The sequence below is a fragment of the Vanessa cardui genome, chromosome 2, assembly GCF_905220365.1.
Source record: "Vanessa cardui chromosome 2, ilVanCard2.1, whole genome shotgun sequence".
Classification (NCBI taxonomy): Eukaryota; Metazoa; Arthropoda; class Insecta; order Lepidoptera; family Nymphalidae; genus Vanessa; species Vanessa cardui.
This window is the reverse complement of record NC_061124.1, coordinates 7,520,688-7,548,662: the sequence shown is the minus strand read 5'-3', so window position 1 is coordinate 7,548,662 and position 27,975 is coordinate 7,520,688. Positions and strand designations below refer to the sequence as shown.

The 27,975-nt window shown below is 32.1% G+C and overlaps 5 protein-coding genes across 7 annotated transcripts; 3 read left to right on the top strand and 2 right to left on the bottom strand.

Moving 5' to 3' along the window:
- Nucleotides 1-6: 6 nt before the first annotated feature.
- Nucleotides 7-12,611, bottom strand: LOC124540224 (very-long-chain (3R)-3-hydroxyacyl-CoA dehydratase hpo-8). Its single transcript, XM_047117693.1, has 4 exons — nucleotides 12,166-12,611; nucleotides 9,683-9,800; nucleotides 1,538-1,767; nucleotides 7-340 (listed from the first exon to the last, which is right to left on the bottom strand). The coding sequence occupies exons 1-4, from the start codon at nucleotides 12,255-12,257 to the stop codon at nucleotides 85-87; spliced, it is 696 nt and encodes a 231-aa protein (XP_046973649.1). The 5' UTR covers nucleotides 12,258-12,611; the 3' UTR covers nucleotides 7-84.
- Nucleotides 12,612-12,854: 243 nt separating this feature from the next.
- On the top strand, nucleotides 12,855-14,333 carry LOC124537194 (60S ribosomal protein L30). The gene is made up of 4 exons (XM_047113936.1): nucleotides 12,855-12,929; nucleotides 13,032-13,079; nucleotides 13,360-13,505; nucleotides 14,129-14,333. Exons 2-4 carry the CDS (start codon nucleotides 13,059-13,061, stop codon nucleotides 14,301-14,303), a joined length of 342 nt encoding a protein of 113 aa, XP_046969892.1. The 5' UTR covers nucleotides 12,855-12,929; nucleotides 13,032-13,058; the 3' UTR covers nucleotides 14,304-14,333.
- A 2,608-nt stretch (nucleotides 14,334-16,941) lies between these two features.
- On the bottom strand, nucleotides 16,942-22,850 carry LOC124536965 (collagen alpha-1(III) chain-like). Of its 3 annotated transcripts, none has more exons than XM_047113659.1 (11): nucleotides 22,530-22,849; nucleotides 22,182-22,369; nucleotides 21,974-22,090; nucleotides 21,620-21,836; nucleotides 21,406-21,516; nucleotides 21,135-21,206; nucleotides 20,813-20,938; nucleotides 20,401-20,543; nucleotides 18,142-19,288; nucleotides 17,521-17,639; nucleotides 16,942-17,012 (listed from the first exon to the last, which is right to left on the bottom strand). In XM_047113659.1, exons 1-9 carry the CDS (start codon nucleotides 22,616-22,618, stop codon nucleotides 19,278-19,280), a joined length of 1,074 nt encoding a protein of 357 aa, XP_046969615.1. In that variant the 5' UTR covers nucleotides 22,619-22,849; the 3' UTR covers nucleotides 16,942-17,012; nucleotides 17,521-17,639; nucleotides 18,142-19,277. The 3 variants fall into 3 exon arrangements, with proteins under 3 accessions (XP_046969615.1, XP_046969631.1, XP_046969622.1); XM_047113675.1 differs by having other exon boundaries at nucleotides 22,194-22,369; XM_047113666.1 differs by lacking the exon at nucleotides 18,142-19,288 and having other exon boundaries at nucleotides 22,530-22,850.
- Nucleotides 22,851-23,633: 783 nt separating this feature from the next.
- On the top strand, nucleotides 23,634-26,552 carry LOC124538831 (protein ALP1-like). The gene is made up of 2 exons (XM_047116047.1): nucleotides 23,634-24,129; nucleotides 25,052-26,552. The coding sequence occupies exons 1-2, from the start codon at nucleotides 23,834-23,836 to the stop codon at nucleotides 25,935-25,937; spliced, it is 1,182 nt and encodes a 393-aa protein (XP_046972003.1). The 5' UTR covers nucleotides 23,634-23,833; the 3' UTR covers nucleotides 25,938-26,552.
- Nucleotides 26,553-26,769: 217 nt separating this feature from the next.
- Nucleotides 26,770-27,489, top strand: LOC124537336 (p53 and DNA damage-regulated protein 1). Its single transcript, XM_047114163.1, has one exon. It carries the CDS (start codon nucleotides 26,876-26,878, stop codon nucleotides 27,275-27,277), a length of 402 nt encoding a protein of 133 aa, XP_046970119.1. The 5' UTR covers nucleotides 26,770-26,875; the 3' UTR covers nucleotides 27,278-27,489.
- Nucleotides 27,490-27,975: the final 486 nt, after the last annotated feature.

Here is a 27,975-nt window from a genome sequence, read left to right as displayed (position 1 = left end):
CAATAATTGAAAAAATTCATATGAGTTTTATTTAAACTTTGAGAAAATTATAAATAGAAGGATTTAGAATAAAAATTGGTTAATTTATGCAGATTTTTTCGAAACATCGCCTAACATTTTTCTTCTTTGCTTCTGCATGTGACCGAAGAGAACTGGAAACAGCGGGATGTACAATAGCATGTAGAATACTAAGAAATAATAATAGTTAAAGATGAAGTTCCACTTGTTAGGCATAGATATGGTAAATAATTGTTTTTCTGATATTTCATCTAACGAGTGATACATGCATAGGAGTTCTCCGGTTATACCGAGAGGATACAGCACGAGAAACGTTGAATATCTGAAAGAAAGAAAAAACACACAATTTAGTCTATGGTAACCAATTTTTTTATAATAATGTTCCTATTGTGACAACTTGTGATACTAGTACGACGGTATCTAACATTCAGGCTACTTCCAGCATTCCTTGGTGCATATTTTAGTGACATAGGTATATAGGAGTCTTTATATCGTACTTTTCATTTAATAGCCTCAGCTATGGCATAAGATCTATAGCAATAAATTTAACAATTTTTACATATATTGTGGCATAATACGAAATTAATGAAGCTTAACAATTTGCTGTGTTGTTTTCAAACTGATTAGCATAAATTCAATCACGAATAATTAAAGCAAATTAATTAAATCTAATCTAATATTTAAAAGTGCTATATGATGGCGTGCGGCATTGTTTTAAGGAAATGAATCAAGCTTAATTAAATGATCTTTCCTAAAAAAAAGAGAGAGGTTACTTTGTCTTAAACGCCTCGTACAAACACACTAGTATGCCGATACATTGGCTTACTCACACCTAAATATACCAAGATTGGCCACAACCATCATCGTTTAAAGTGTAACCTAGCATTTTAAATTGAATCGTTGAATATTATACAACGTTTTAGTATTTACGATTAAAAATACAGTGATCCCCGATTTAACTTTATGTTAATGCAAGGTTAACTAGATGCAAATCAACAAGCACTTTAGTCTTCCTTCGTTAAACATTCAAAGTGAAAATCAGTATTGAATTTGGAAGCACGACATTCGTCAAAAATCTTTTACAATAACTGTTCAAAATACTCAGAAGTTTCTGGAAGGATGATTTTTTACGCGGCTTAAACTGTGTGTACTGACAGAAATCGTCTCGTAAGAAAAAAGCATTATGCTTCTGGCAACTCTTCGCAAAGCTGATTTTTTTTATTCACATCAGATTTATAATAATAATTTTACTATTTCTTGACATTTAATTATTTTCAATTATCTATTTATTTGATAGTTTCCGTTATTTAGTGGATACATAATTAATCGTTAATAAACGTCAGCATCTTCGTTACAACCATTTTCCGCCATTTCCACGAGTGTTCCGGAATTATCATTTTTTTTTTTCAATAATCTGTTTAATTTGACTTCGAAAACCTTACCCAATACACAATTATATCGTTTGTTAGAAATTATTTATATTAATTTATGACTATAAAAGTAATCTAAGCACACTTACCTGAAGAATAATAGCATTTGCGGTACGATGTTCAACAAATTAAAAGCGTAGTACGCGTAACGTATTATTTCTGTTATGGACCAAGCCAGCACACAGAGTGGCAAGCCGGGGCTGACTGTAGCGCCATTAGTGGCCAGCAACACTCCGAACACGAGGAATACCCGTGAATACACCTGCATCAAGACGACGATCACGCTGGACGGAACCAGTCTGATCGCGGCGTGGAATACCTAAAAAAAAAAATTTGAATGACACAATTGAAAAAGTCCATAAATGTGAAAGTAAATGAATAAAGGGAAAAATCTTAAATATTTTAAATGCATAAGTAAGCATGGCAACTATAGATCAAACTCTTTTAATGAACTCAATTAAGTCTGAACATAATTATAAAAACCACAAATTTCGGACGAATCCTTCTTTGTGAGAATTCAAGTACTATGGGAAAAAAAACTTCATTTAACTGTCTGTTAGCATGTGAATAATATGATTATACTAAGCGCGAGATACAAAATTATTTCGTAACATAATTTAATAAAAGTCATTTTATCATACATTTTAAACACTGGGAGTTATTCCTAGCGACTCCAATAGGTGAACCTATTAACCAGTCTCTAAAACCCAAGTGAAGCAGCGGGCGATAACTGGTAATGAAATAAATCTCAATGTTTATATAAGAGTCGAGATGGCCCAGTGGTCAGAATGCGTGCATCTTAACCGATGATTGCGGGTTCAAACACAGGCAAGCACCGCTGATTCATGTGCTTAATTCGTCTTTATAATTCATCTCGTGCTCAGCGGTGAAGGAAAACATCGTGAGGAAAACTGCATGTGACAAATTTCATAGAAATTCTGCCACATGTGAATTCCACCAACCCGCATTGGAACAGCGTGGTGGAATATGTTCCAAACCTTCTCCTCAAAGGGAGAGGAGGCCTTTAGTCCAGCAGTGAGATATTATGAAACTTGTTGTGCCTTCGTCTTTGTTTCTTTACGTACAGAGACATGCTTATCTGAGTGATAACTTTGAGATATCAAAACAGAAGGGCGATATATAAAAATCCTTTGTACTAATCAAATAAAAATTTATCTTAGTAGGTACACGTGAATATCACGATAAGTATATAATAAAATACTATACTCGACGACCTCCGTGGTCGAGTGGTGTGTACACCGGTTTTCAAGGGTACGCCACTCTGAGGTCCCGGGTTCGATTCCCGGCCGAGTCGATATAGATTATCATTAGTTTTCTATGTTGTCTTGGGTCTTGGTGTTTGTGGTACCTTCGTTACTTCTGATTTTCCAAAACACAAGTGCTTTAGCTACTTACATTGGGATCAGAGTAATGTATGTGATGTTGTCTCATATTCATTTATATTTATTTATACTATTTGAGCAAAAATTTTAATTACCGATAAAAATATATATTAATAACGTAAACCGATATATAGTGATTTATAGGACGATAGTTACACATAAAAAAAAAACAGTTATGGTCTCATTTTGAAGAGCCAGCTATATATAGGCAGAAAATAAAAGAGAATTCTTAGTTGCAATTCACTAAATTGTCATAATTGAACCTAAATTTTATTTTAGAGAGTGGAAACAAGTTACTGGTCGGTCCAGTAAACAGCGCTACGGCTGTAAAAAAAAATAAAAACAATTAAAAACGTGCGAAGCTACTTCGACATACGTTGTTCTTTGTTTTGTGGAATACCTATACGTTATCTGTGGTAAAGAATGAAGGTGTTATAGCCCTACGAGAGATTATGAATAGGTCAATCTATCTCGAAACCTGAAGGTATTATTTTTCGTTGCTGACGTAAAAACTTTATTATGAAAAAAATAATGACTATTAATTGTTATAATAAATCGTTGGAATAATTAATTATATACTAATTAACTATTCCACATACATGCCAAAAAGCGTTTTTATTACAGTCAGTGAAGATGATGTGACACAAAACATGTACACGCAGCGTCCTCAGTAACTTACAAACCTAAATAAATAATTTCTTATCCGGTTTACAAAATAGTCGTTTTTTAACGTACAAGTGTTAGATCTAATATAATACATAAAACTGGTTGGTTGTCGTTTTAAGGTAAATGTACATCTAGAACAGAGGCAAACTTTCGATAAACGCATTCATCGTATGTTGGCTGAAGTACGAACGCGCCTCTGAAACGCATTACACTTAGGCCCAGCACACACGGTGCAACGCAACTGCAACGTAACTGCAACGAAACCCTTCTGAAATTATTAGTTTGAAACTCGTTTCAATCGATTTCCACACACGCAGCAACGTCACGGCTCACAATCAGTTCGGTTTTCTGAGAGAATAGAAGTCTGCAAAATGTCTAGTTCAAGTGATGAAGAGGTTGTGGTTATGTATTTATATCTTCGACAAAGGAGAAGGCGTAAAAGAAAAACTATGTGGATAAGTACATCCCTACATTGATATTAATATCAACTGTCGTATGTTTGTGGATGCCAAAGCATTGCAAGAAACTGATAGAAAATTCATGGATTGTTATCGTATGAGCGAAACTACATACCTTTTTTTCTATCTAGGTAATGTGTTATTATATAAACAAGGATATTTTTCTACTTCTGACACAAATTCAATGCTTTGATTATCATCGTCAGCCATTTTGTTGATGAAAAAGGCGCGAAATCCGAAGAAACGCAAACACGAGTTTCCTGCACGCCGGTTTCAATGCAACTGGTTTGAAACGCGTTTCCAACCAGTTTCATACAGGTTGCGTCGTGTGCGGTCTCTCAAAGGAGTCTATGGCTTAAACTCAAAAGTAACTAGAAGTCGCAGTTTCGTTGCAAATGCGTTGCGCCGTGTGTGCTGGGCCTTAGTCAAACAACAGCAACTGATTCCTAACGCCATGTTGGAACAAAACGCGGGTAAGAACATCGACGTATAGTACGACACAACTTAGATGTCGCATCGGCAAAATTCGTAAAACCGATCACATCCAAATTAAGTACGCTATCCCAAATTATCATTATTTATTTCTCATGCGAATATGATCTTTGCACAAACGTAATTGCTTGTAATATCATATGACCTAATATATTCGTCAATTTGACGTGTCGATTTAAATGCACTTGCTTTCTCTGACGAGTGAATCTATAGCGACGAATAGCGTCGACTGACGCGATAGGGAGCTATTTCTATTGGTTATGTAAATCGGCAGTAATCGGTTTTATTTTCATTCCATTGCATTTTCCGATGCTACATCTAATTTGTCATGCTATACGCTCGTCACAAAAAGCGAAAACGTGTCGCGCGTAGTTCGTCTGTACGCACCTTAAGACAACTATTTCAAACGATATTTTATGTATGATAAATACAAAATACACGTCAATAAATACAAAGTACATAAGCGAAAAAGAGCAAAGGTCATTTTAATTTAACTTTTATGGAAAAAATGTGGAAGTATGTTTATGACACAGAGTGTGTAGTAGGTTTGTCACTTTATTATTATAATTTGTACTATAATAGCGACAAAAACTTCACGACAAGTTCAGAATATCTGGATTAAGAGGTACCTTGATATGCTATTAGAGATCATGTGTGGTAGTCTTTAAATTTTCTAAGCCTTTCTAAGCACTAGCGCACACTGGTAACTTTTGTCACGGTGACTGTTCGTCACTCTTGTCAAATCCGTGAATATGTACAGATGCAGACACAAATGTCACCCAATTGTCACATCGTAAAGTGCGCGCACCTCCATACATATTCATGGACTAGACAAGAGTGACGAAACAGTGACCGTGACAAAAGTTATCAGTGCGCGCTAGTTCTAAGACTTTCAATAAACTCCAATGAAAACTTACACTAAAAGGCTTGTGTTAACAAAAAAAATATAGAGGAGAAATAAACATAGTATCAAATAGATTACATAAATACTGCTTATCATCCTCATAACAGTTAAATCATAGTGATCGATGAGTGTCAGGCGTTAGTTATTTATATTTTATAGCAATTACTTATACGAGTGTTTTGTAAACAAAATGTTACGTGTACATATTCATTATGGAATATATGTAATAACTAAACTTCGTTTATTTTTAGGTCTCGAGAGAATATCAAACGGGCTGAGATCAGGCCAAAGAGCAGTGGACATTAGTTTGCCTACTACGTGTACTCAAGTAAATTATTAAGATGCTTGGTGATTGTCCAGCGTAGCTGTGAGCTCCAGAGTAATAAAGTCGTCTCATTATTAAACTTTTATAATACAACACTCTATCTAGATATAAACAAATAACTATACAGAAACAAACAGACAAATCCAAAATCATTCGGTGTCATTTTGTCCTGTTTGTCAATGATGAATTTACTTGGTGGTAGGGCATTGGGTACCACCCACTCATCAGCTTTTCTACCGCTAAACAATAGTAAGCAGTATTTTTGTGTTCCAGTTTGAAGGGTGAGTGAGCCAGTGTAACTACAGGCACAAGGGACATAGCATCTTAGTTCCTATGGTTGGTGGCGCATTAACGATGTAAGGAATGGTTAATATTTCTTACAGTGTCATTGTCTATCGGTGATGGTGACCACTTACCATCAGGTGGCCCATATGCTTGTCCGCCAATGTATTCCATAAAAAAAATGAATTTATATGCTAGATATGAGAATAGAGAAAAATCTGGACACATACAAATGTATCATAGACAAGAAGTTTTATTTGTATACTGATACTTGAATAATTACATCAGTACCTGAGTAAGAGAAAACAAACTGCATAAACTGTTTGCGACAAATACTCAAGTCATGCCTTATTATGCCTTTAAATCGTATGTATATGTTTAAAAATAAAATTTAAATATGTATTCAAATGTCTGATAATTATTTAAATATATACTTTTTCAAATTCAATTAAATAAATAAGTAACTGACATTGAAACAACATTAATGTTCACTTTAATTCTTCAAAACACAATAGCACCCAAAATTATAAACCTATTTATAAGCATGACTTCAAGCAAGCATGAGCTAGCTCAATATAACTAGTTCTTGTTAGCGGTTTTGTTTCAAACATACGACCTATTCATTAGAAAACAATCTCTAATTTGGTACTGACTAAAACGGCTCTAATTTTTTCATATATTTTCCGAAATGATAATCAACATTATTGTATACAAAATTTCAAACTCCCAAATTGAATATCTCAATCGCTCGTATAGTAAAAAGAGAGAGGAAAAAAGCAAGAAAAAAAAATACTTAAACAGTTATAATAGCGAATTGAAAATACGAAAAAAAGCGTGTGCACTTTCTATTTCCCCTCTCTCTCGTAATCCGATTGAGTGACAATGGATTGCTTCGTCGGCCTAGTGAGTACGTTATAAGTTATGAGTAAGTCATAAGACCGAACGTACCGAGATCTCATCCCGAGATCTGAAAGTTGACCGATAATATTATTGGATTATTAGTTACATATATTTTTCACTAGCAGTCGCCCGCGGTTATATACGTGTTCTAGAGTGTTGATTGTGTGTGTTGGTATGAAGCAAACTTGAACTCCAAAAAAGTAGCCTACGTCCTTTTTTGGAGTTCAAGTTTGCTTCATACCAAATTTCATCAAATTCTGTTCATCAAATGCTCGTAACAGTGACAGATAGAGTTCCTTTCACGTTCGTAATATTAATACAGATCTTTAATATTGAAAATATTTTTTTCACAACATTGTGTATAAAGAGTGAAGAAGATTTAGTGAGTAAAGTAGCTGAGAGTCGTGGAAGACTTTTTAAGCACTTTCTATCTAATAATATATTTTATTCGATCTATTAACGATAATAACTCACGTAGAGTTATCACTTATGGACAATTTAATGAGTAACTAAATTATTATATAAATATACAATTAGTCACAGGCTATAATAGAGAGAGAGAGAGAGAGAGAGAGAGAGAGAGAGAGTTTAGAGTGTGCATCTGAAACGATGACTGCAAACCGACGTGCTTAATTTGTATTTTGTATTTCAATGGTGAAGCAAAACTTCGTGAGGAAACCTGCATGCGTCTACTTCATAGAAATTCTGCCACATATGTATTCCATTTACCCGCATTGGAGCAGCGTGGTTGGATGTTCCAAAACCTTGTCCTCAAAGGAAGAGGAAGCCTTAGCAAAGCAGCGGGATATTTACAGGTTGTTGTTATTTCATTCGCAGACATACCGAGGGACATATCGATGTTACAAGGCCTTTTGTACGAGATTTCGTCTCGAAAAACTACGATTAATTGAGAATTGACGATAAAACCCGATTTGTAAGACAGTACATAGAGTTGTATTATTATGGAAAATTTCTGACGCACGTACGTCCGTATAATCTTGTCAGTTTAATGACGGTACTTTTCTTAATGGAAATATATCAACAATTATTAATTACGTCGATGAATGATATGTCTGTAGTATTGGCTTAAAACAATAATTATTAAAATACCGTCATTCGGTACACAAAAACACAATAGGCTATTTGACTGGTTTTTAAAATCCATTTTATATTATTTAGTAGAAGTTAAGGGACCCGGTAAAAGTTGTATTTTTTATTTCTAGTACATATTTGCTGAAAAATATCATATTAAAAATTCCATATTTAAATAACGCGCAAAAATGCTACTTGGACAATATGGCGCTGCAATGGGGTCGGTGACGTCACTTTTATGTATTTCAATTTGTGGTACATATAGTAGAAAAGCAAAGTTAACAAGAAAGTGATTCATCGTAAGCCCGACCAATCAGGAACGTTTTGTGTCACGTGACAAAAAGTGCATTTTTATTTATGGATTTTTGAATAAATTAAGTATTATTTTCAACTTTCGTTAGTAAATAACCATTTTTAAACTCATAATATACACTAATTACAATAATTCACAATTTATTTTTCGCATTGTCAAATAGCCTATTACGCTTCACCTGTCCATTATCTCATTCGGAGGTTTGTTGTGACACAGGTATACAAAGTCACAAGGTTTATTTAATTTAAGGTCGCCTAATAAGCCGATAGAAAAACGTGGCGTGAAAAAAAAGACCCAACAAATCCACGTGTACATCTTAAACGCCGACTTAACATTGTAAATTATTTATTTCATTTACACATGGAACATTTTCAATACACTTTTATTAACATATAATTTGCTCTTTTTTTATGACCAATTGTTTCGTTTTTTCATTAATTACTTCAAATACTCGAAATAACGTTATCATTTAATGAGAGTCCCGATTATATCAACGAAATTAAAAATGGCTGAATACATATCAACTTAAATAATATATTATGTTAATAAAATACTTATATTTATGGCGGGTTTTAAAATCATTACTTATTACATAGTATAAAATAATGTCGTTTACCGCTGTCTGTACCTATGTATGCTTAGATCTTTAAAATTACGCAACGAATTTTGATGCCTTTTTTTTTTAATAAATAAAGTGATTCAATAGGAAGGTCTTTGTATATAATACATTGACAATATAGTAAAAAAACACTGATAATTGTAGAAGTATCTAATGTGATGTGGTAAATAAACAAATTCCTGTAGCATATAAAGTATTAGCTATGTACCCGTGCGAAGCCATAGCTTACAGCCTTTTTCAATCGAAGGATATTAATTAACCTTGAATTTTCATATTTATTTTCGATTTGCTAATAGCTCAGCTGCATTATTCCACTATTAATTATTTATTAGGTCCAAAGGCAAATTCGACGATATTTAATACGCCATTTTTCGAATTCGAATCCGTAACTAATATCATATATCACTCAAGTTTTCGACCAATTTTGTCAATATTGTTTATGTGTACCTACATATATGCTCCTTGTGAGGTGGTAAAAGCCTATAGATATATTTAGTCGCTATCTTTGATGTGAAATAATTGTATAGTCTTATATAGTATGCATATTGCTGAATAATAAGAATTATAATGCATGTTGAAGTAAAATCAATATGGAGTATCGTCAGTATCGTCATATAATAAAATAAATGTAGATAATGATGGAAGAGCGTGTGCGTGAGCAATATGTGTGCTTGTGTGCGTGTGTGTGTGTGTGTGTGTGTGTGTGTGTGTGTGTGTGTGTGTGTGTGTGTGTGTGTGTGTTTGTAATTATTTTCTTATTTATCTAATTGTCGCACGTACCTCTAACAGTGCCCCCGTCTGGAATATGATTACTGTCCATTTCACTTCTTTCCAGTAATTATCCAATGTACCGCGGTTTAAAAAGTATGTTAACGACTGCAGTAACAAGTAGGACCACCTAAAAGTATAAAATACATTATTAAGCTATAAAAAATAAAACCGTTCTTGATATAAAATTTTAAATCACAGTAACGTCTTTTCCAGGTTCGAGGCTTGGGTCAGAGAAAACATGTACATAACACATCTCTTTTGTTTTTTCAATTTTTTATGCAGTTAGTTTGTGTTTGCCCGATATTGGATCGTAATATTATATTTCATATAATTTTAACCGTTGCTCGAAACATCTTAGTTCGACGTACGTTTCGACGTAACATTTTCGTTCCCAAATTCATGGCACATGGACGATGTAAGGAATAGTTAATATTTCTTACAGCGACATTGTCTATGGGTGATAGTGACCACTTACCATCAGGTGGCTTATATGCTCGTCCGCCGACCTATACAATAAAAAAAAACATTTATTATATTCCGATAGACCAATAAGAAGCATTATCACATTAAATAATTATAAAGGAATTTTGGTCTATGTCAGTTATTAGTTTATCACATGTACTTAGTAATACACTTCAGAACCGGTTTTAATAACGATTACATTTAAATTAGCGTTCGAAATTTGTTTAAGAAATACAAATAAATGTCAGTTTCTAAACTCAGAGTCGGATTTAAAGGTGTGGAGGCCCCGGGGCCACAAAGCAGTGAGGGCCCTAGACAAACAGAAGCGTGAACACCCTAATAATTATATTATTATGAATAAATTAGTTTTTTTTTATGTTCAATCAGTAAGCTATGAATTGTTTCGTATTTGTATCGGTAACTTTTAAAATATTAAATAGTAACATTATTATAATTTGACTATATCTCAGTATTTGTTAAATTGCTGAAAACTGTGGCCCCCTCTCATGTGGAGGCCCCCTCTCATATGGAGGCCCCAGGGCAATTGCCCCGGTTGCTCTCCCCTAAATACGGCCGTCTAAACTACATACATTTTCATGGTTACCTATGTTCTTTTAACAAATAAATGCAGACACTTATCTAATTATAGCCGTTCTAAATTATACGGTGAAAGCAACGTACCGTTTTTGATTTAGGTACGTTTAAGGTGAAATGGTTTTAGAAAATCGTGTTCGCGTACGTTGAAATTGTCTTTGGATTGAATTTTAAAATTACAATTGCTGTCGTGAAAATAATTATATGACAATGAAAAATTAATCATCAAATCCAGCCTTAATGCTTTTATAAAGTCAAATGCCTATAATTGACCTAGTGCTTTAGGAATCAGTTTTACAACACTTTTACACGCTTAGTATGCCTGAAGCGTAAAATAAAAACGTGTGATATAAGCTTAAATTGAGCAAATAAATATGTCTCATATGCCGGACAGTTCATCAAATAGTCTTCGCGACTTTTTTTTTTTTTTCATACGACGGAATCGCCTTACTTTAACATAGTTTAACTAAACACTTGTACTTGATTGGTTCAAAATAATGTTTCAGTATTGCTTTTAATTGAAGATTTGAGGGAAATTATAAAATCATGACAAGACCTGTAGCAATTTTACGATGTATTTATAACTGTTAAGATTTACTTTCTAATATTAGTCGTAAATTACTTGTCGTAGAGTTTTATACAAAAAACGATATAAAAACACAATTAAGAAACGATGACAGTATCGTTAAAATAATATATACCTTTAGAATTTTATTATTACGTTGTTATGAATACTCTAAAATCTTCTAATTGTACATTTTTAACTTGAGCGAAGATCGCTTTACGGTCATTGTCCGAGTTTTAAGATGACGGCTGGCGGTCTGTCCAGTTTTCTCTACCTCTAGACACGGTCAAATTACCATGACTTGGTCAAGTTTAAACTTTTAAAACCAAGTCGTTAAAGCATGACACATAGTAAAATACACTTTCTTTAATTTTTGATACAGCGTTTTTAAGTAGATACATATTCGATCTACTTTAAGGTTTAATATATATAAGACTAATTAAAACAAATATATTTTATATTATTCTTTAAAGTTTACCTAAAAATTCGTTTATATTAAAAAAAAAATTTTTTCACTAATTGTTGCCACTGGTACTTAATTTCTTCTAATTAAAAATAAGGTACAATAATTCATTATCATCACCCTCCTGCCTTATTCCAATTTTATATTTTGGGTCGGCGCAGCATGTGTTCTTAATGACGTAATTAATATAAATATTTGTAAGTAAGCTTAAGCTTTTCAATTATAAGTACATTAATAAATTATTTTATTGTAATAATTATACAGCGTTAAAATTTAAAATCCTTTATATTTTAATAGGTATATTAAACTTAAGAATTTTACTTACATAATTATTATTTTTAATTTTCTCTTAGAAAATATCAAAAAATTATGACTATAATAAACCATATTCATAGTAATTGTACTTACCCCACAGTTTGTATAGCATTGTAAGATATGAGGTAAATCTTCCCCAAAGCCGATGGCTCCGAATTTGTTTTCTTTATAGGTTTAGCGGACATAATTAATTTTTTTTATTTTAAATAATAATAATTATTTAAGTGTAAGCACACACTTAAATTGCTTTCGTCATCTAAATAAACGGCAAAAACAATTTGACGTCATCAATGCGATACCGCAATAATAGATACGGTTATACTACAAGACTGTCAAGTTATAACTGTGGATAATGTGGATTGTGGAATTCATATTACCAATTACCATACAATATAGATTGTATGTAGAATCAAGTTACAATGTAAATGAAAAAACAATCACTCTAATGTAACTCTGCGGTTACAAGAATTGTTTTAATTAAAATAACTCATAGAATTAATAAACATGTAAGACTACTCGTTCATCGTTGTACCTATTACTCTTGTATCTTTAATCTTTATCGTGGTCGCAGCCGTCACGCTGACGGCTATCGGAATGTCAAATTAAAATAATATTTTAGCAAATTTTATCTGTAATATATTTATTATCCCAATAATATTTAATATTTTTATTTTTATGCTTTTTTTTAGAATGAATAATAATAATAAATTTATTATGTTATTATTATTTTCCCTCAAAAAAAAATTATTATATGAATTCATTCGACTTACTTCATTCGTTCAAAGCATAGTTACATTTTTACTTATCTGTGTTCCTACAACAAGTCATTCTTTTTATTCAACCTAACGAAAGGAGAGGTACGTCTCGTGAAGTTTTTATTTATATTATTTTATAAAATTGTCTTAGATTATTAGATATAAATTTTTACAGTTTAAAATAAAATTATATTATCATTTCAGTGGTACTTGTTATCAATCGCCATCAAAATGGTTGCGGCTAAGAAACAAGTAAGTAACACGTGGTTATCTCAGCTCATCAGGACTTCTTGGCTTGATTATTTATTATATTTGTTATAAATAATCTCCAATTCTTAATTTCAAAGTCCTAAATTACGTGTCTCGCGATAGGCTAGCTAATTTAATAATTAGTGTGGTTGAGAATGATACATACATTTTTAGGTTATATCAATTATACTTAATTTTGTTTCAAGATATTGAAGACGTAGAAGTTGACATTTTAATTTAATTTTATGTAACAGAGAAATACAACATTCATTTTTTATTTTAGAAAAAGACCATCGAGTCAATCAACTCTCGGTTGGCTCTGGTGATGAAATCAGGAAAATACTGCCTGGGTTACAAGCAAACTCTCAAGACTTTACGTCAAGGCAAAGCTAAGCTGGTCATCATCGCCAAGAATGCTCCACCTCTAAGGTGAGACTACTGAGAAGTAGAGTTCCCTATTTCTTTTGTTATTGGAAAGCATATGGAGTCTTTGGACAAAGAAGTATGGTTTCCCTGAAAGTGATTCATTAATTTAACAGAGGCCCTAAGGGTAATTGTGCACTGTAACTTTTTTTAAATTAAATAATTGCTCTGAAAAATTAATTACTGAATCACACAATACATGGGAACCCTATGGAGTAGTCTAGATCCATTTGCTACATCTGAGGTGAGATTATAAATCATCCACAAATATTGCCCTTTCACAATTATTGTTGATTTGTTGTTACATACCTACTTCTTTGGCTAGTGAGGAAAAGGGGTTAAGATCTTTGCAATTGACATTTAACGTTAACTTCTACAGGCTTAAGTTAATTTTGTTCTACGTCAGATTTATGATTAAATTTTTTTTTCAAAAATCTCCCAATGTAAGCAATCATGTTTTAAGCTGACATACGTGTATATATTATATATTTTATTTTATAGTATTATACTATATTGATAACAACCAGAAGGATGTTATGCATAGTATAATGCAATGCCATTAATATGAATTAATTATAACTTAATAAATGAAGTAGAGCAACAAGTAAATGACAATTTTTTTTTTCTAGGAAATCTGAAATTGAATACTATGCTCTATTGGCCAAAACTGGAGTCCATCATTACAGTGGTAACAACATTGAATTGGGCACAGCATGCGGAAAGTACTACAGAGTATGCACACTCGCCATTACTGACCCTGGAGACTCTGACATTATCACAACACTGCCTGAGGCGACAGCGTAGATAATTAATAAATAATTTTAACACAAAAAATTATCTTTCCTTTTGGGTTTACCTTAATCACTTGCTGGAATATGATCATATCTACTACACATACCTGTTAGCATTACCCATTTTTTAAATAATTATTCCTTTTATAAATTAATAAATGTCCATAAAATATGACTGAATTTATAAATTTGCTTCTAAAACGAGATTTTAATTTTGTATTAAAAATAACCTATGGTTCTTCTGGTTATTTTTGTAAATTGAGTGGGTTTTTAACTTATTGTATTTCAAAATCACGAATCTAAAAAATTTTATTAATTGTTTCTTTTTTTACATTACAATAGCAGCTTGAGACTACATTAATGAGAAAGTATTATTGACCATAAGTGGAAAAATCCTTAATGATGAACCAAAGTCGCAGGCTATTGTGTTGTATTATACCACAATATTTATAGTAAATCTGATCAAATATAAAATGTATATAGTGATACTATCGGACATCGGTAGCCAGTCATTTTATAACTATAACTTATAAAATGAGAAGTCTAATTAAGTTTGCGCTATGAAAAAGAAATTTTTTTTACAAGCAAACAAATTTTATCTGTGGTACTCGTTAACTGAGCAAATATAAGCATTTTGCTACTGTCGAAATTTTGGTCTTCGATTTATGAAAAACATACACTTTAATGCTATGTTGCAGAACTATCGAAAGTTAACCTCGAAAACTATTCAGGATATCGATAGTATCGTTTTCATCAATACTGTCGATAGTATTGATAGCTGTAAGCAATAATAGTATCGATAGCGGCAATACTACGTTACTATCCATAGTATCGGTAAGTAATACTATTGGTAATAGCGGAACTATCGATAGTCGGAATGAATAACGACGAAGTCAAAATTTTCATTAATGTTTCTTGAATCGAGGATATTGAATATTGTTATTTCTTTGGACATCGACGGTCGTAGGTAATTATGGAATTTTTACACTTCTAAGAGGACACAATTTTGAAACTAGAGTATACTTTGATGATTTTTTATAAATAAAAGTAAGAAGTTCTAAATGTATAAATTCCTTTACTCTTTACTGGCGCAAATTAGTTACGATACTATAGGAGCCTCTATTTATTACGTAAGGAGATTTTGGAGGCGGGATGAGTTGCCCAGGTTATTTTCTTACAAAGGGGGTGCAAAGTAGTGTTGTATATCGATAGTTAACGTTTTAGCGATAGTATTGTCACGTGTGAATACTATCGATAATTGCCCATGCCTATTGATTGCCAGTTATTTTTCGATAGTATTACTCTCTCAAGAAAAGTTATTTAGCAGGCCTATTAAGATATAGTATTGTAATAAGTTAACAGAAGGTCATACCTTCGATGCCCTAAAAAGCGATTCAAAGAAATATCAATATTCAATAATAAAGAAGGGCTACGATCTAAGAAACATTAACGAAAATATTAACTTGTCATTATCCTTTTCTCAAAATTAATTCAAAGAATATCGATAGTATCAATAGTGATTGCTTACAGATATTTTCGATAGTATTGCCACTATAGCATTGGTCACGGAGAGCTATCGATAATATTAATCAAAACGATACTATCGATAATTTAGCAACACTGGTAGTTACCATTTTTAGATGAACTTACTTTTCATGTGAGACTGATCAAGAGTTCCAGTAAGGCGACCAGTATACATCTTTTACAGACTAAAAGTAAAACCATGGACGCTAGTGTCAATTATGAAGGTCGCACAGATTCTCAAAATTTCGCAATGTCGTCAAAGCGCATAAGATGCTTTATGAAGACAATGGCAGTGCTGAAGCTTCATTTTGAGACGAGTTGACCTCTGGATCAAGGACAATCAAAACTTAAATAATTCTAATTGCCACATAAATATGCCACGTATATATCTATTATGATAAAGCGTGAATATAAAGACATTAAGTAAATATATAATTAAAAAAATTCGATCGATTTGTTACTGGTCATCTTATTATTAATAAAGCTGGCGTACCTAATAACTAACCTTTTACACAATAAGTCATCATAGTCAAATCTAAGTTTAGTATTTATTAAGTAACTAACTGTAATTTGGCATATATACAATAGTTAAATTAATTAACTTCATATGAGAGTATAAACATCTGTATTACTTATCTAATTTGGAGACATGTATTAAATACAATGTGAAGAAGGAATAACTAAACAAATCTGGTATTTATTTATTACCAATAAAAAAAAACATCAGACATTTCGTTTGTCATGTCTATCACAACATCAAGTTGCTTTTGCTTACATTATCTAGTTTTACTCTCCACCATCTACATATTTGTTTTAACTATTAAGTGTCATCAGAATTAAGTTATTGATTACATTGTGTCCCAAAACGATTAAAGAATACAGTTTACTCAAAACAAACATAAACAGACAGCCATACTGATTTTACTGTGCTGTACCAAGATTCTTCCTGTCAATTTTTCTTTTGTAAAAATCATTAAAATGTGAATGTTATATACGTAGATACAATACCCATTTTCCTTTTTTGTCACAGCATAGAATATATTATCATGAAAAATATTGAGTATACCATGGAGTATTTTAATGTTCCAATTTATTATGTTAACATTGTTTATAAATAATTAAAACCATATTTTTAAATATTTATTTTAGGAATTATGAGATAACAAATTATATTCTTCGAAACTCTTGCGCCTGGAACCTGAAACAATATTTCCTATGAGTAATTTATACATTTTTCCATATGGTCTTTCAGTCATCTTTCTCAAGGGACTTTGATAAAAATTGTTATGAAGCAAGCTTAGATTAAAAGGAAGGACATATGTTGTTTTTTTCATGCCTAATACCCGACGACCACCCACGCGAGAGAACTGGCAGGCGACAATTAATTTATAATATAATGTTTTATTATGATTATTATTAAAAATCTGATTCGAATAGAAGAAGAAGAACATTAACATTTTCTACGTTAGCTTTAAAGGAAAAAAAGAATAATATTACAAATAAGTAATTTTCTTTATTAGTTTTATTACTACAGTGCAACAATCCTATATAAGATATAAATTTTGACTAAATGCAGAACCAAATTAGTGCTAGTGCGTAAACCTAAATCGTAGACTTGCTGTGCTGTGATTAAATTTCAAGATAAAAAAAATATCAAAACAACGGTTAAATATGTATTATGATAAGAAATACAAAATTAATCTCACCTGTCTGCCAATCTATCAGAACTAGAAGATGTGGAAATTGGTCAACGCATCTTTATCTTAGATGTTTATATAATCTTCATTGAACATTGGTTCAAGATAGTGTTATTTTCAACCTTTTCCTGAAAAATAGAACAAAAATGTAGATAATCATAATTTTATATTTAAAGACTAATCCGTATATATTTTAGTAAACAAATTACATAACATTTTATCTGTATCTTTTTAAATTTCTTAGTTACATATTATTTTTAATGTTACCTTCCTAAATGCCTTGCATAATTAAGGTTTCTGTGACCTTCAAAGAAATTTTTACCTAGTATTTCTGATAAACATTTGTATGTTCATGTCTGTTTCTATGACATTACCTACTTATTAGCTGGATCGTAAATCTATATGTGAATATAGCGATTGGTATGCTTTCTTACAATTGTCAGTCTCATAGACCTTGTTACTTATATAAAACTTCCTCAATACTTATGCTTTCCTTTATTATATAATAATTCATTGTGTGCATTAATTATGAATCATCACTGATTCTATATTTTAACAACTAGTATACATTTTAAATCCTGTTAATATTAATAACGGTAGCTATTTAATAAATTAGAAAATAATGATTACCTGTTATTCACAATATAATATTATCTTCAAACTCGTAGTATATACTACTCTCGTAAATTCTTTCTGGTGCTGCTCATGAAGTTTGTGCTAATTTAATATTACTAATACAAGTAATTATTTAAAGTCATATTTGTTCTATTCAAATTAAAACTTAATTGATTTGCGTTTTACTTTTCAAAACATTTTTATACATAGGGTAGACAGTTCTACTGTTAAGTTATATAACTGGCACCAATCAATAGAATATTTAACGTAAATCCTCTAATAATAATAAGCAATGTACATTACTCTGTACTTTCCTTAAATTACCTTAAATATTAAATTTAGTATAAAAAATAGTAACATCATCATCCTCCTAATGATTTATAGTTATTTTATTTATTTCATTGCTTACTCTTCAGATAATATAAAAAAATAGCAATGTATAATAAATTGAATTAAAATATAATCATTCATGGCTCGTTTTTTATATATTTACATTAACGAAGGTATAAAAGAGAAATAACTAATTATCATAAATAATTAGTTCATAGAATAATTCTACACATTTGAAAGTTACAAATTTATGTTTTCTTCAAATAAATAACCTGAAAATTAGAATTGTTTAAATTTTATTAAAATATTGTAATGAAAGCTACGGTCAATACATATACTCTTTACCTGTTTGTACTTTCATTATAAAAGAATATTTATTTGCTGTGATAAGATTTATGTATTAAAAATAAAGAGCACACATTTCCTCTTTTATAATTTTATTACGAATTATTTCCTTAATTTCTATACATGGTACCTACTGATACCATTGGTTACAAATTTGAATTGCTTTAATACATAATGTATTATTATTAATCTCATTAATTATATTGTGACTTAAAAACAGTATTTTCCAAAAGAGTCAGTAATTCATATGTTCATTATAAAATGTGACTTAAGTCATTTGTAACAATGGCCATATCATATTAATCTGAGTCAATATTTAAATATATCAACATTAAAACTTTTAAGTTTCTCCTAATTTATGACAAAATAAATTAAACCATAATTGATCCAAATTCAAAATAATCTTCAATTAATCGATCCAGCTACTAATATTTAGAGTTGCATATAGATGTTCAAACTTTTCTTAGTCAAACAGATCACCAACTGCCTGTAATACAAACAATAACAAAGATATTGATGCTATGCCAATTTTATCTGAATGTTAATAATTCTTTAGTGCAATAGTGCCCATTAAAACTTTATGTAATTATTTTGTAAGTATGTATTTCTTCTTATATAACTGTGATTTCATTAATAAAACATTTTTTTTTTCATATAGTGTAAGTATTGTAACTTTTTTTTATTGGCTAACTGGATTGAGAAATAATATATAATCCATAAAATAGGACCTCATTTATCCTCTGTAACTTTTTATATGATGTATAATGACATCAAGCTTTCAACGATAGTTCATGTTATAGTATTTTCCTAGGTAAAGTAAATTTAGTTTTTGTTTCAAACACCTATTACACTAAACAATATAGTAAAATAAAATATTAACTAATACACTATTATGTATTTTTTTACATTAGATTTTTAACAAGAGATTCATACATAAAAAATTTTTATTTTCCTTTCATTACCATGGTTTTTACATGCTTAAAAAAATGTAAATTGAAATTTTAACATTATTTTTATCTTAGGTATCTTATGGTTTTAATGCAATCAACTATACATATATTAGCGATAAACAAAACATTGTTCTCATTTTCTTTTGTAAATAAATATATTTAAAATGAATCTCACTAATCACATCCATCCATAGCAGCTGTTGCTATTACTATAAATAATAAATAGGTATAATTCTAAGATTCTGCAACTAACAAGATATTATTTTTGTCTTATTTAATATTGTTATAATAATACATGATAGATTTCAATCATTATTAATTATGACTCTAATACTGTAATTAATACTTTGCTTTATAAATAATAATTTTCTTAACATTGCTTTTAATTTTATACTTGTAATGGTTTTAAAAAGTATCTTTCAGGCCTTGATCTGTGATGATCACCATTTCCATAATTAACTTTGATTATCTTTGTTAAAATCCTAATTCATTTTTCAAATTAAGGTTATTTCTAAATTTATCTTAATGTGTATTTTATGATTACTAAAATAATATGTTGACTACTAACAATCATAATCGTCATTGTGACTAGATTCTTAATTATGAGATATGTTCAAAAAATTTTTTGCTTAACATTTCTTGTACTTACCATAATTGTTATTATATTGTGGTTGCGCTTGTTGGTAGGTGTTGTAAGAGGGCTGGGAATATGAATCATATGCTGGTGCGGGACCTCCATATACAGGCTCGGCAGGCCCATAGCCAGCATCACCGCCACCACCAGGGTTATTGCTATAGCAAATTAAAATAGATTTATTTTAAAAACAATTCCTAAATAAACAAATTTAAAAAGCAATGGCAAAACAGGACATATAAAATGTAACAATAAACTATTGCTGTAAGAAATAAAAATGTATAATAAGAAATGAAGTTATACTGATAAGTTCTAAATAGTTCTTCTAAATTACAAAATACTTTATTTATATTTAGGAGTTTGGTTTATAGGAACTATTATTTTAGTGAAATGAGTTATTTAAGGAAATTTATAATAATTTACTTACCCATACCCATCATTTTCATATCCTTGGCCTCCAGTTGAATATCCGTAATTGGAACCATACCCACTTGAGTTGTAGCCCGAGTTGGCTTGAGGTGGTGCTTGTGAAGAATAGTTGCTTTGATATGAACTAAAACAATGGTGTTTATTTAAAGAAGGAATAAATTTAAAAATATACATTGAAATATTGTAATTTCTCAGAATTTTTTGATTTCTGCATCTAAGTATAAGACGGCAATTCCTATCTTGTCAATGGTTTCATCATTTCGAATTAGCTGAAATTGTCCCCTACATACACAAACAGTAATAATGGAAAGATGATTTACCTTGAAGTATTATATGATTGCGGAGCATATTGATCTACTGCTGGCTGTTCATATGGCTGGTATCCAGTATGTCTAGAAATACAATGAATATGTAAGAAAAAGTACCAAAACATAGATATTTTTATTTTATTTGACAGTTAATTGTTCAGATATATTTTTAGCGTCATGTGTGTATCAGACGGCACATTCCTATCGTGTAAATGGATCATCATTATATTAATATTTTAATTTTAACTGCAACAACATTTTAATTTAAATTGAATATACATACGATGGCGGTCCATAACCATTGGAGGATTGAGTGTTGTGTGACGGTGCTGCTTGTTGATAACCACCGGTTGGTGGAGGTCGACCGCCATTGGATCCTCGTGGTCCTTCAAATCTGTACAATGAAATAACATTATATTAAGAAATAATACATTATTTTATTTTAATGTATACAAAATACTTTTTAAACATAAATACAGTAATAATTATAAGATTACCTTCCACGTTTTGGCGGACCACCAGGCCCACCATGTAGAGGTCCACCGCCGCGTTTAAACGGTGGTCCACCTTGAGGTGCACCTACGGGATGCGGTGCTGGGACAGCTCGTGGTGGAATATTTGGCCCGGATGATAGTGCCGGTCCATGAGGTCCAGGGCCTGGACCGCCAGGGAGCCCACTTGGTGGTGGACCGTGACCACCTCTGCCTCCGCGCCCTTTTAAAAACATAATTTAAATATTTTAAAGCTTGACAATAATAAAGTATATAGTATTTAGTCCAACATACAGCCTTTGTACAGATGAAATGAAAATGCAATTTGTTTGTACTTATATATAATATTTGAATTTATACCTCTCATGGGCATTCCTCGTCCACCTCTGTCATTGCGAGGTCCAAAGTCTCCTCTACCCCTGCCGCCTCTTCCTCTCATACCTCCTGGACCACCACGGTTGTTGTTAAATCCTCCTCCTTTAAAATTACAAATACAATTTAAACATTGAAGTAATAGGATGAAATAGACAAACAAAGTATTTAAATTAAATCCCAAAGTAGTAATTACTTTGAGGTGGACCTCGTGATTCAATTGTTGGCACTGGATGAGGTCCGGGACCTTGGGGACCCGGTGGAAAGCGGCCTCCTCTATCGCCGCCACGCATAGGTGCTCCTCGAAATCCGCGCGGTCCACCACGTGGCGGACCACCACCTCTCATAGGACCGCCGCGACCTCGCATTCCTGGTCCACCGCCCCTAAAAAAGTAAGATTCAAAGTTAGTACATAGTCACTTTTTTATAACCTATAATGTATATACCTACTGCGTGTTAACTAATATGTATAAATTAGAGACGGTATGGCTATTTTGAAAGTAACGTAATAAAATGTTGTGATTATATTGAAATAAAGAATTACCTTCCACGCATTTCAAAGCCGCCACGGCCTCGGAGACCCGGTGGCCCACCGCGTCCTCCACCGCGAAATCCACGATTTGGGCCATCCATTATAACTTACTATTAAGGACGACACAATATACTCGGAATGAAATAATTTCACTCAATATACTCAAAAAACTTATTCCATTTGTTAGTCAACACTTTTAGCTGTATTGAATTAAATTAAAATACAAGCGTTCAGTCACTTGGGTTAGGAAATCAAAATGGCGGGAGCATATGCTTAATGCTACGGGAGTGCGGCGTTACCGGTGACCGCGAACTTGAAGCGGTGAAGCCGCGAAAAATTTACAAGCGAGAGCGACTCAGCGTTGCCAACATACTGACGTCAACAGAAATATTAAATATTGCAATATAAATAAACCAAAAATACTACTATGAAAAAAAAAAAATAATAGAAAGAATGGTTTTTTTATGTTTTATAGAAAAAATGTTAACATTTTGTCATTACGGCTAACGGCCTATGCCTTGTGAAAAAGGTCTAAAAATAGACAAAATTTTTGTCTTAACCAAATTAATTGATTTGGAATTTTTTCATTATTAACATTTCACCTATTCCTATGACAGTTATGAGGTAAGTAAATGGTAACGCACTGTAAATATATATAAATGGTCTCAAAAATTATGAAATCAAAAAAATAAGTAATATCACAATCAGGGATTATTAATTGAGTAAGTTTAGACTTACTTAATAATAGTCCGTGTCCTGGGATCCCTGGTCCATTGAGTTGATTTCTATCAAGCTAATGTTTTATGAGTAGCTTCATTATGCAGAAACGCCCGAAAACTAACCTGTAGGAAAACTTAGCTAACGACCAGGGATCCCGAACTGTAACTAATATTAGGGGAATTACAATTATTTGAATCGATGAAAGAATTAATTTATTTTATTAAGTTAACATGCTTTTTTAAGTTATAATTATAGACTAACCCCTAAAATTGGTTTATTATCACAAACACAATAACTTAATTTCCATCTCCTTTTATTGATATATGTTTTGGTTGAGATTAATTTCTCATGTATTTTATTTCTTTGTGCGATAATTTATTTTTTGTTTTTCGCTAAGAACTCACGGAGCGGTTTTCAGCCCGCGCCCGCCGCGGTGGCGGAATGGAGTTTATTTTCAAAACTCACGAGACCGCAGTTTTGTGCGATAACGCAGCCGCCGCGGTTGCGATTATCACCCGCAAACGTAGCGGTTGATTATCGCAGGACGGGCGGTTGCAAGACGGGCGGTTAAACGATCAGTTCAGTTCCAGACCGTCATGGATACACACCAGAAACGAGCTGTTGCGTTATATTTACTTCACAGAAGAATTAAAAAAAGAAGGCCTAAAAGATTCTGGATACATCCACTAATTGCGGAAAGAAATCGTTATGGATTATTTGTTACTCTTATTAATGAGTTAAAGAAGGATGAGGAGAAGTTCTTTAATTATTTCCGAATGTCCATAAGTAGTTATTTAGAACTTAAAAAAAAAACAGAAACTGCTCTTCAAAAACAACATACTAATATGCGAGATCCCATATCACCAGAGGAAATGTTGGCAGTCACATTAAGGTATGTAAGTTTCTTTTAACAACTCGCACGCACGCACGCACATACGCACTCACACACGCACACACACACACATAAATGTTGTTCTTGGAAATCTTTACACAGCGCCATCTAGTCCCAAACTAAGCACGAGGCTTATACTATAGATACCAGACAACGGATACAACATACTTATATACTTTTTGCGTCAGGTGTTAATGAAACTAGTGGTAATATTTAAAAATTTTTTTTATTGAAAATACACATCATCTGACAAATTAGTATTGACTGAAGAAACTGATGGAATATTTTGTGGACTTTGGGTATTGCTTTCAGAAGTAGAATAGGTACGATAGCCGATATTTTCTTGACTGCCGATATTTTCTTGACTGTAATTATATGGTGGATATTGATAAGAAAATGCTGGAAGATTATTATCAAGATTATCAATAATTTGTAGAACTGCTATTTGAAATCGTCTTGTTTTTGCTTCATCAAAATTTTGCAATGAAGGCAGTATTCCTCGAAAAAATGACAAATGTCTATCTTCGCGTTGAGACAACATCTCTATTAATGCTTTGTCGGCGTCGTCTTTTCTTTTTCTTTTAACACCAGTTTGAGAAGATACTGAGGTGATAGGCGTAGCAAAAGCTTCTGATGTTGATGCAACAGTAGTAGTAGTGTTAGTAGTAGTAGTAGTTTGTTCAGTTGTAGCATCGCTCGTTAAGGTTGAGGAGGTATTTTCAATAGGTATATTTTTCTTCAAAAACTGTAACTGATCATCATAAATGTACTTTTTAGTTTTTTTAGCTCCCGATCCAGATTTTGTTTCCGTTTCAACTTTTTTGTTTGTTTTCATCCAGCAATCTTTAATATTTTTCCATTTTTTTATAATCATGTTACCTAAAAAAAAATATACGTAATTAAGTAAATTTATTTATTTCAGATACCTAGCAAGTGGGACTTCAATGCACGATTTGCACTACATATTCAGAATTGGGCACACAACTATATCAGCAATTATAAGAACGACATGTGAAAAATTATGGGAGGTGTTAATGTCTGAATGTTTTCCGGTAATCACTACAGAACTTTTAGAAGAAATCAGCCAAAAATTTTACAAGTACGCAAATTTTCCCCACTGTGTCGGAGCAATAGACGGCAAACATATAAGAATAACTAAACCAGATAACAGTGCTTCAATTTACTACAATTATAAGGATTTTTTTTCATTTGTATTAATGGCCGTAGTTGATGCGGATTACTGCTTCGTTTTTGTAGACATTGGAGCCCCGGGAAGTAATGCTGATTCAACCATTTTTAAAAATACTACTTTTTGCAATGCGCTTAATAGCAATTCTATCAAACTACCTAATGAAAAAATACTACCCGGATCTACTTTGCCACCTGTCCCGTATGTATTCGTAGCCGATGAGGCATTTGGTTTGCATCAACACATTATGAGACCTTATGGTGGTCAATTTTTGAGTGTACAAAAAAGGGTATTTAATTATCGCCTATCGAGAGCACGAAGATACGTAGAATGTGCATTTGGCATTTTATCAAACAAATGGCGAATTTTAAATCGTGCATTGGATGTATCAATACCTTTATCAATTAATATTGTGAAGGCATGTTGCATACTTCACAATTTTGTACGAAAACGAGACGGCCATCACATTAGAGAAGAAGATTTTACTCATAATCTTGAGAGTATACAAACACCTCCATCAATACGCAGTGGAAGACAAGCCAACAACATAAGAGATATTTTTCAACAATATTTTATGAGTGACAGCGGAGCTTTAAGCTGGCAATTGTCAAAAATTTAATAACGTTAATTATTATTCTTTTTACGACCCGCTACTACACAGCTCAATTATTAATTATTATTGTAGGTTAAAAATAAACTTATATAATACTAACCATATTTTTTTTTATTTGTCTCATCCAAATTTTCAAAATCTTTATTTAAAATACCGCAGATTTCTTCCCATGCTTTGAGTGTCAAGTTTTTGTACTTATATTCTTCTAAGCTCTTATCCCATATAACTGGCCTATCTTGAACCAAAGTAATTAGTAGATCGACTTCAATATCAGTATCCATTTTGTTGACAAACGTGCGCGTGCGTGCTTGAACGCGTCACTACGGAACAAGGAGTTATCACTGCCTACCAGCAAAATGGCGCGATTTCCCCCCCGCTGCCAACGCGGTCGCCCGCCAACCGACCGCAGAGCGCGCGGGTGCAAATCGCCGCGGCTGCGGGACCGCGACCCGCGCCCGCCGGTAGAAGATGAACCGCCAGTGCAGCGGGACCCGCAAACAACCGCGCACACCGCGGGCGTAAAACGCGTCGTGAAATGTGCTTTAATTTTTTACACATATATCTGCATTCTACAGAAGCTGCGGGCCCGCACCCGCGGCGGGTGCGGGTGAAAACCGCTCCGTGAGTTCTTAGCCTTTATGTGAATGTAATAACGGTTACAAAGGTGCACTGCACTATATTTACGTAAAATTTCAAAATTTTGTTATAGTATTTTTAAATAACTAACTTCCAAATAGTAGAGGACAATAATCATGCATTTATAGAAATGCCAAAGCTCTATAAAATTGAAAACCTGAACATAACATAAAATATTGTCAATGTCATAATGACAGTCATAGATAATACATATGGGCTGTGATGTGATGACAGTGGAGTGGTCACTGGTCTGTCATTTTTGTATATAATGCTGTCAATGAGAGTGAAATAATGTTTGGAAAATAAAAATGGATGATCAAGGCAAGATTTTGAAGTACCTTGTTGCAGTTGAAAAATTAGCTGAAGAAATAATAAATGATAAGCGAGAAATCATAATGTTAGATAAAAGAAGAAATCAGAATCGAGAAGCCATTAGAGATCTCTCCAAGTCTTCACAATTAAAATGTTGGGTGACTGTCGGCTCTATACTTGTAAAACATAATGTCGAGAGCACGATATCATTATTAGAGTCTGATCAAAAACAGTTAGATATAGATATAAATAAACTACGTAGTAACCTCAAAGTAAAAGTTAATAACTTAAGAGATTTGGAAATGCAGCCTCCAGTGCCAGGTTTGATGTTAGTCCCAATTACTAATAAGGAAACTGAAGGCTTATCAAGAGCTGGACTATTTTCATGTAAATCATAACAGAATTATGGTTTTTTGATTAAAATTATTAATTAATTCAAACAAACTATTAAACGGGTGCAACAACACATGGAAATCCAAATATTAACTTGAGATCCATATGAACTTTGTATTATATACATGTATCTACTACTAATAACTACCCCTACTTGTCGAACAAGAATAATTATGGAATTTGTTGTTTTAATTAAAAGCCATTACTTTAGATTTAATTTAGTAATTTTATTTGACTATCTAATGTTGCAACTTTAAGTGTGTTAATGCCAATTGCCTTTTGTCAATTTTTGCCCTAATTAAAGTTTATTTCATTGTGTATAATATGACAAATACTAATAATTAAGCCAATGATATAAAGAATCCTGATGCCATTACATTTTTATATGGAATTATTTTTAAAAATATAATTTTTTATACTACAAATTATATTTAATTACTGAAATAATAATATGATATGTACCAGGGATGTAGCTACCACCGTATCAATTATACGGCGCCCCCAGCATACGTAAGCAAGAAATAATATAATCTTCACATTTTATTTATTTTACAAAAGACAAAAATGCAATCTTATTTTGGTGATTACGATGAATAAATATTTATTTTAATTTCCCCTTCCCTTCCTTTAACACGTTCACTGCCACCTAAATTTTTCCTATGCTTATAGCGATGCCGGCATACACAATGCCGCGAACACGCTA

Coding starts and splice junctions, on each gene's coding strand:
- LOC124540224 (XM_047117693.1), bottom strand. CDS start 12,257: ATGTCCGCTAAACCTATAAAGAAAACAAATTCGGAGCCATCGGCTTTG. Junction 9,801..12,165: donor AATGCTATACAAACTGTGGG/GTAAGTACAATT, acceptor TTATACTTTTAG/GTGGTCCTACTTGTTACTGC. Junction 341..1,537: donor CAAATGCTATTATTCTTCAG/GTAAGTGTGCTT, acceptor TCTTTCTTTCAG/ATATTCAACGTTTCTCGTGC.
- LOC124537194 (XM_047113936.1), top strand. CDS start 13,059: ATGGTTGCGGCTAAGAAACAA. Junction 13,080..13,359: donor TGGTTGCGGCTAAGAAACAA/GTAAGTAACACG, acceptor TTTTTATTTTAG/AAAAAGACCATCGAGTCAAT. Junction 13,506..14,128: donor AAGAATGCTCCACCTCTAAG/GTGAGACTACTG, acceptor TTTTTTTTCTAG/GAAATCTGAAATTGAATACT.
- LOC124536965 (XM_047113666.1), bottom strand. CDS start 22,618: ATGGATGGCCCAAATCGTGGATTTCGCGGTGGAGGACGCGGTGGGCCA. Junction 22,091..22,181: donor ATCACGAGGTCCACCTCAAA/GTAATTACTACT, acceptor GTAATTTTAAAG/GAGGAGGATTTAACAACAAC. Junction 21,207..21,405: donor AATGGTTATGGACCGCCATC/GTATGTATATTC, acceptor TTGTATTTCTAG/ACATACTGGATACCAGCCAT.
- LOC124538831 (XM_047116047.1), top strand. CDS start 23,834: ATGGATACACACCAGAAACGAGCTGTTGCGTTATATTTACTTCACAGA. Junction 24,130..25,051: donor ATGTTGGCAGTCACATTAAG/GTATGTAAGTTT, acceptor TATTTATTTCAG/ATACCTAGCAAGTGGGACTT.
- LOC124537336 (XM_047114163.1), top strand. CDS start 26,876: ATGGATGATCAAGGCAAGATTTTGAAGTACCTTGTTGCAGTTGAAAAA.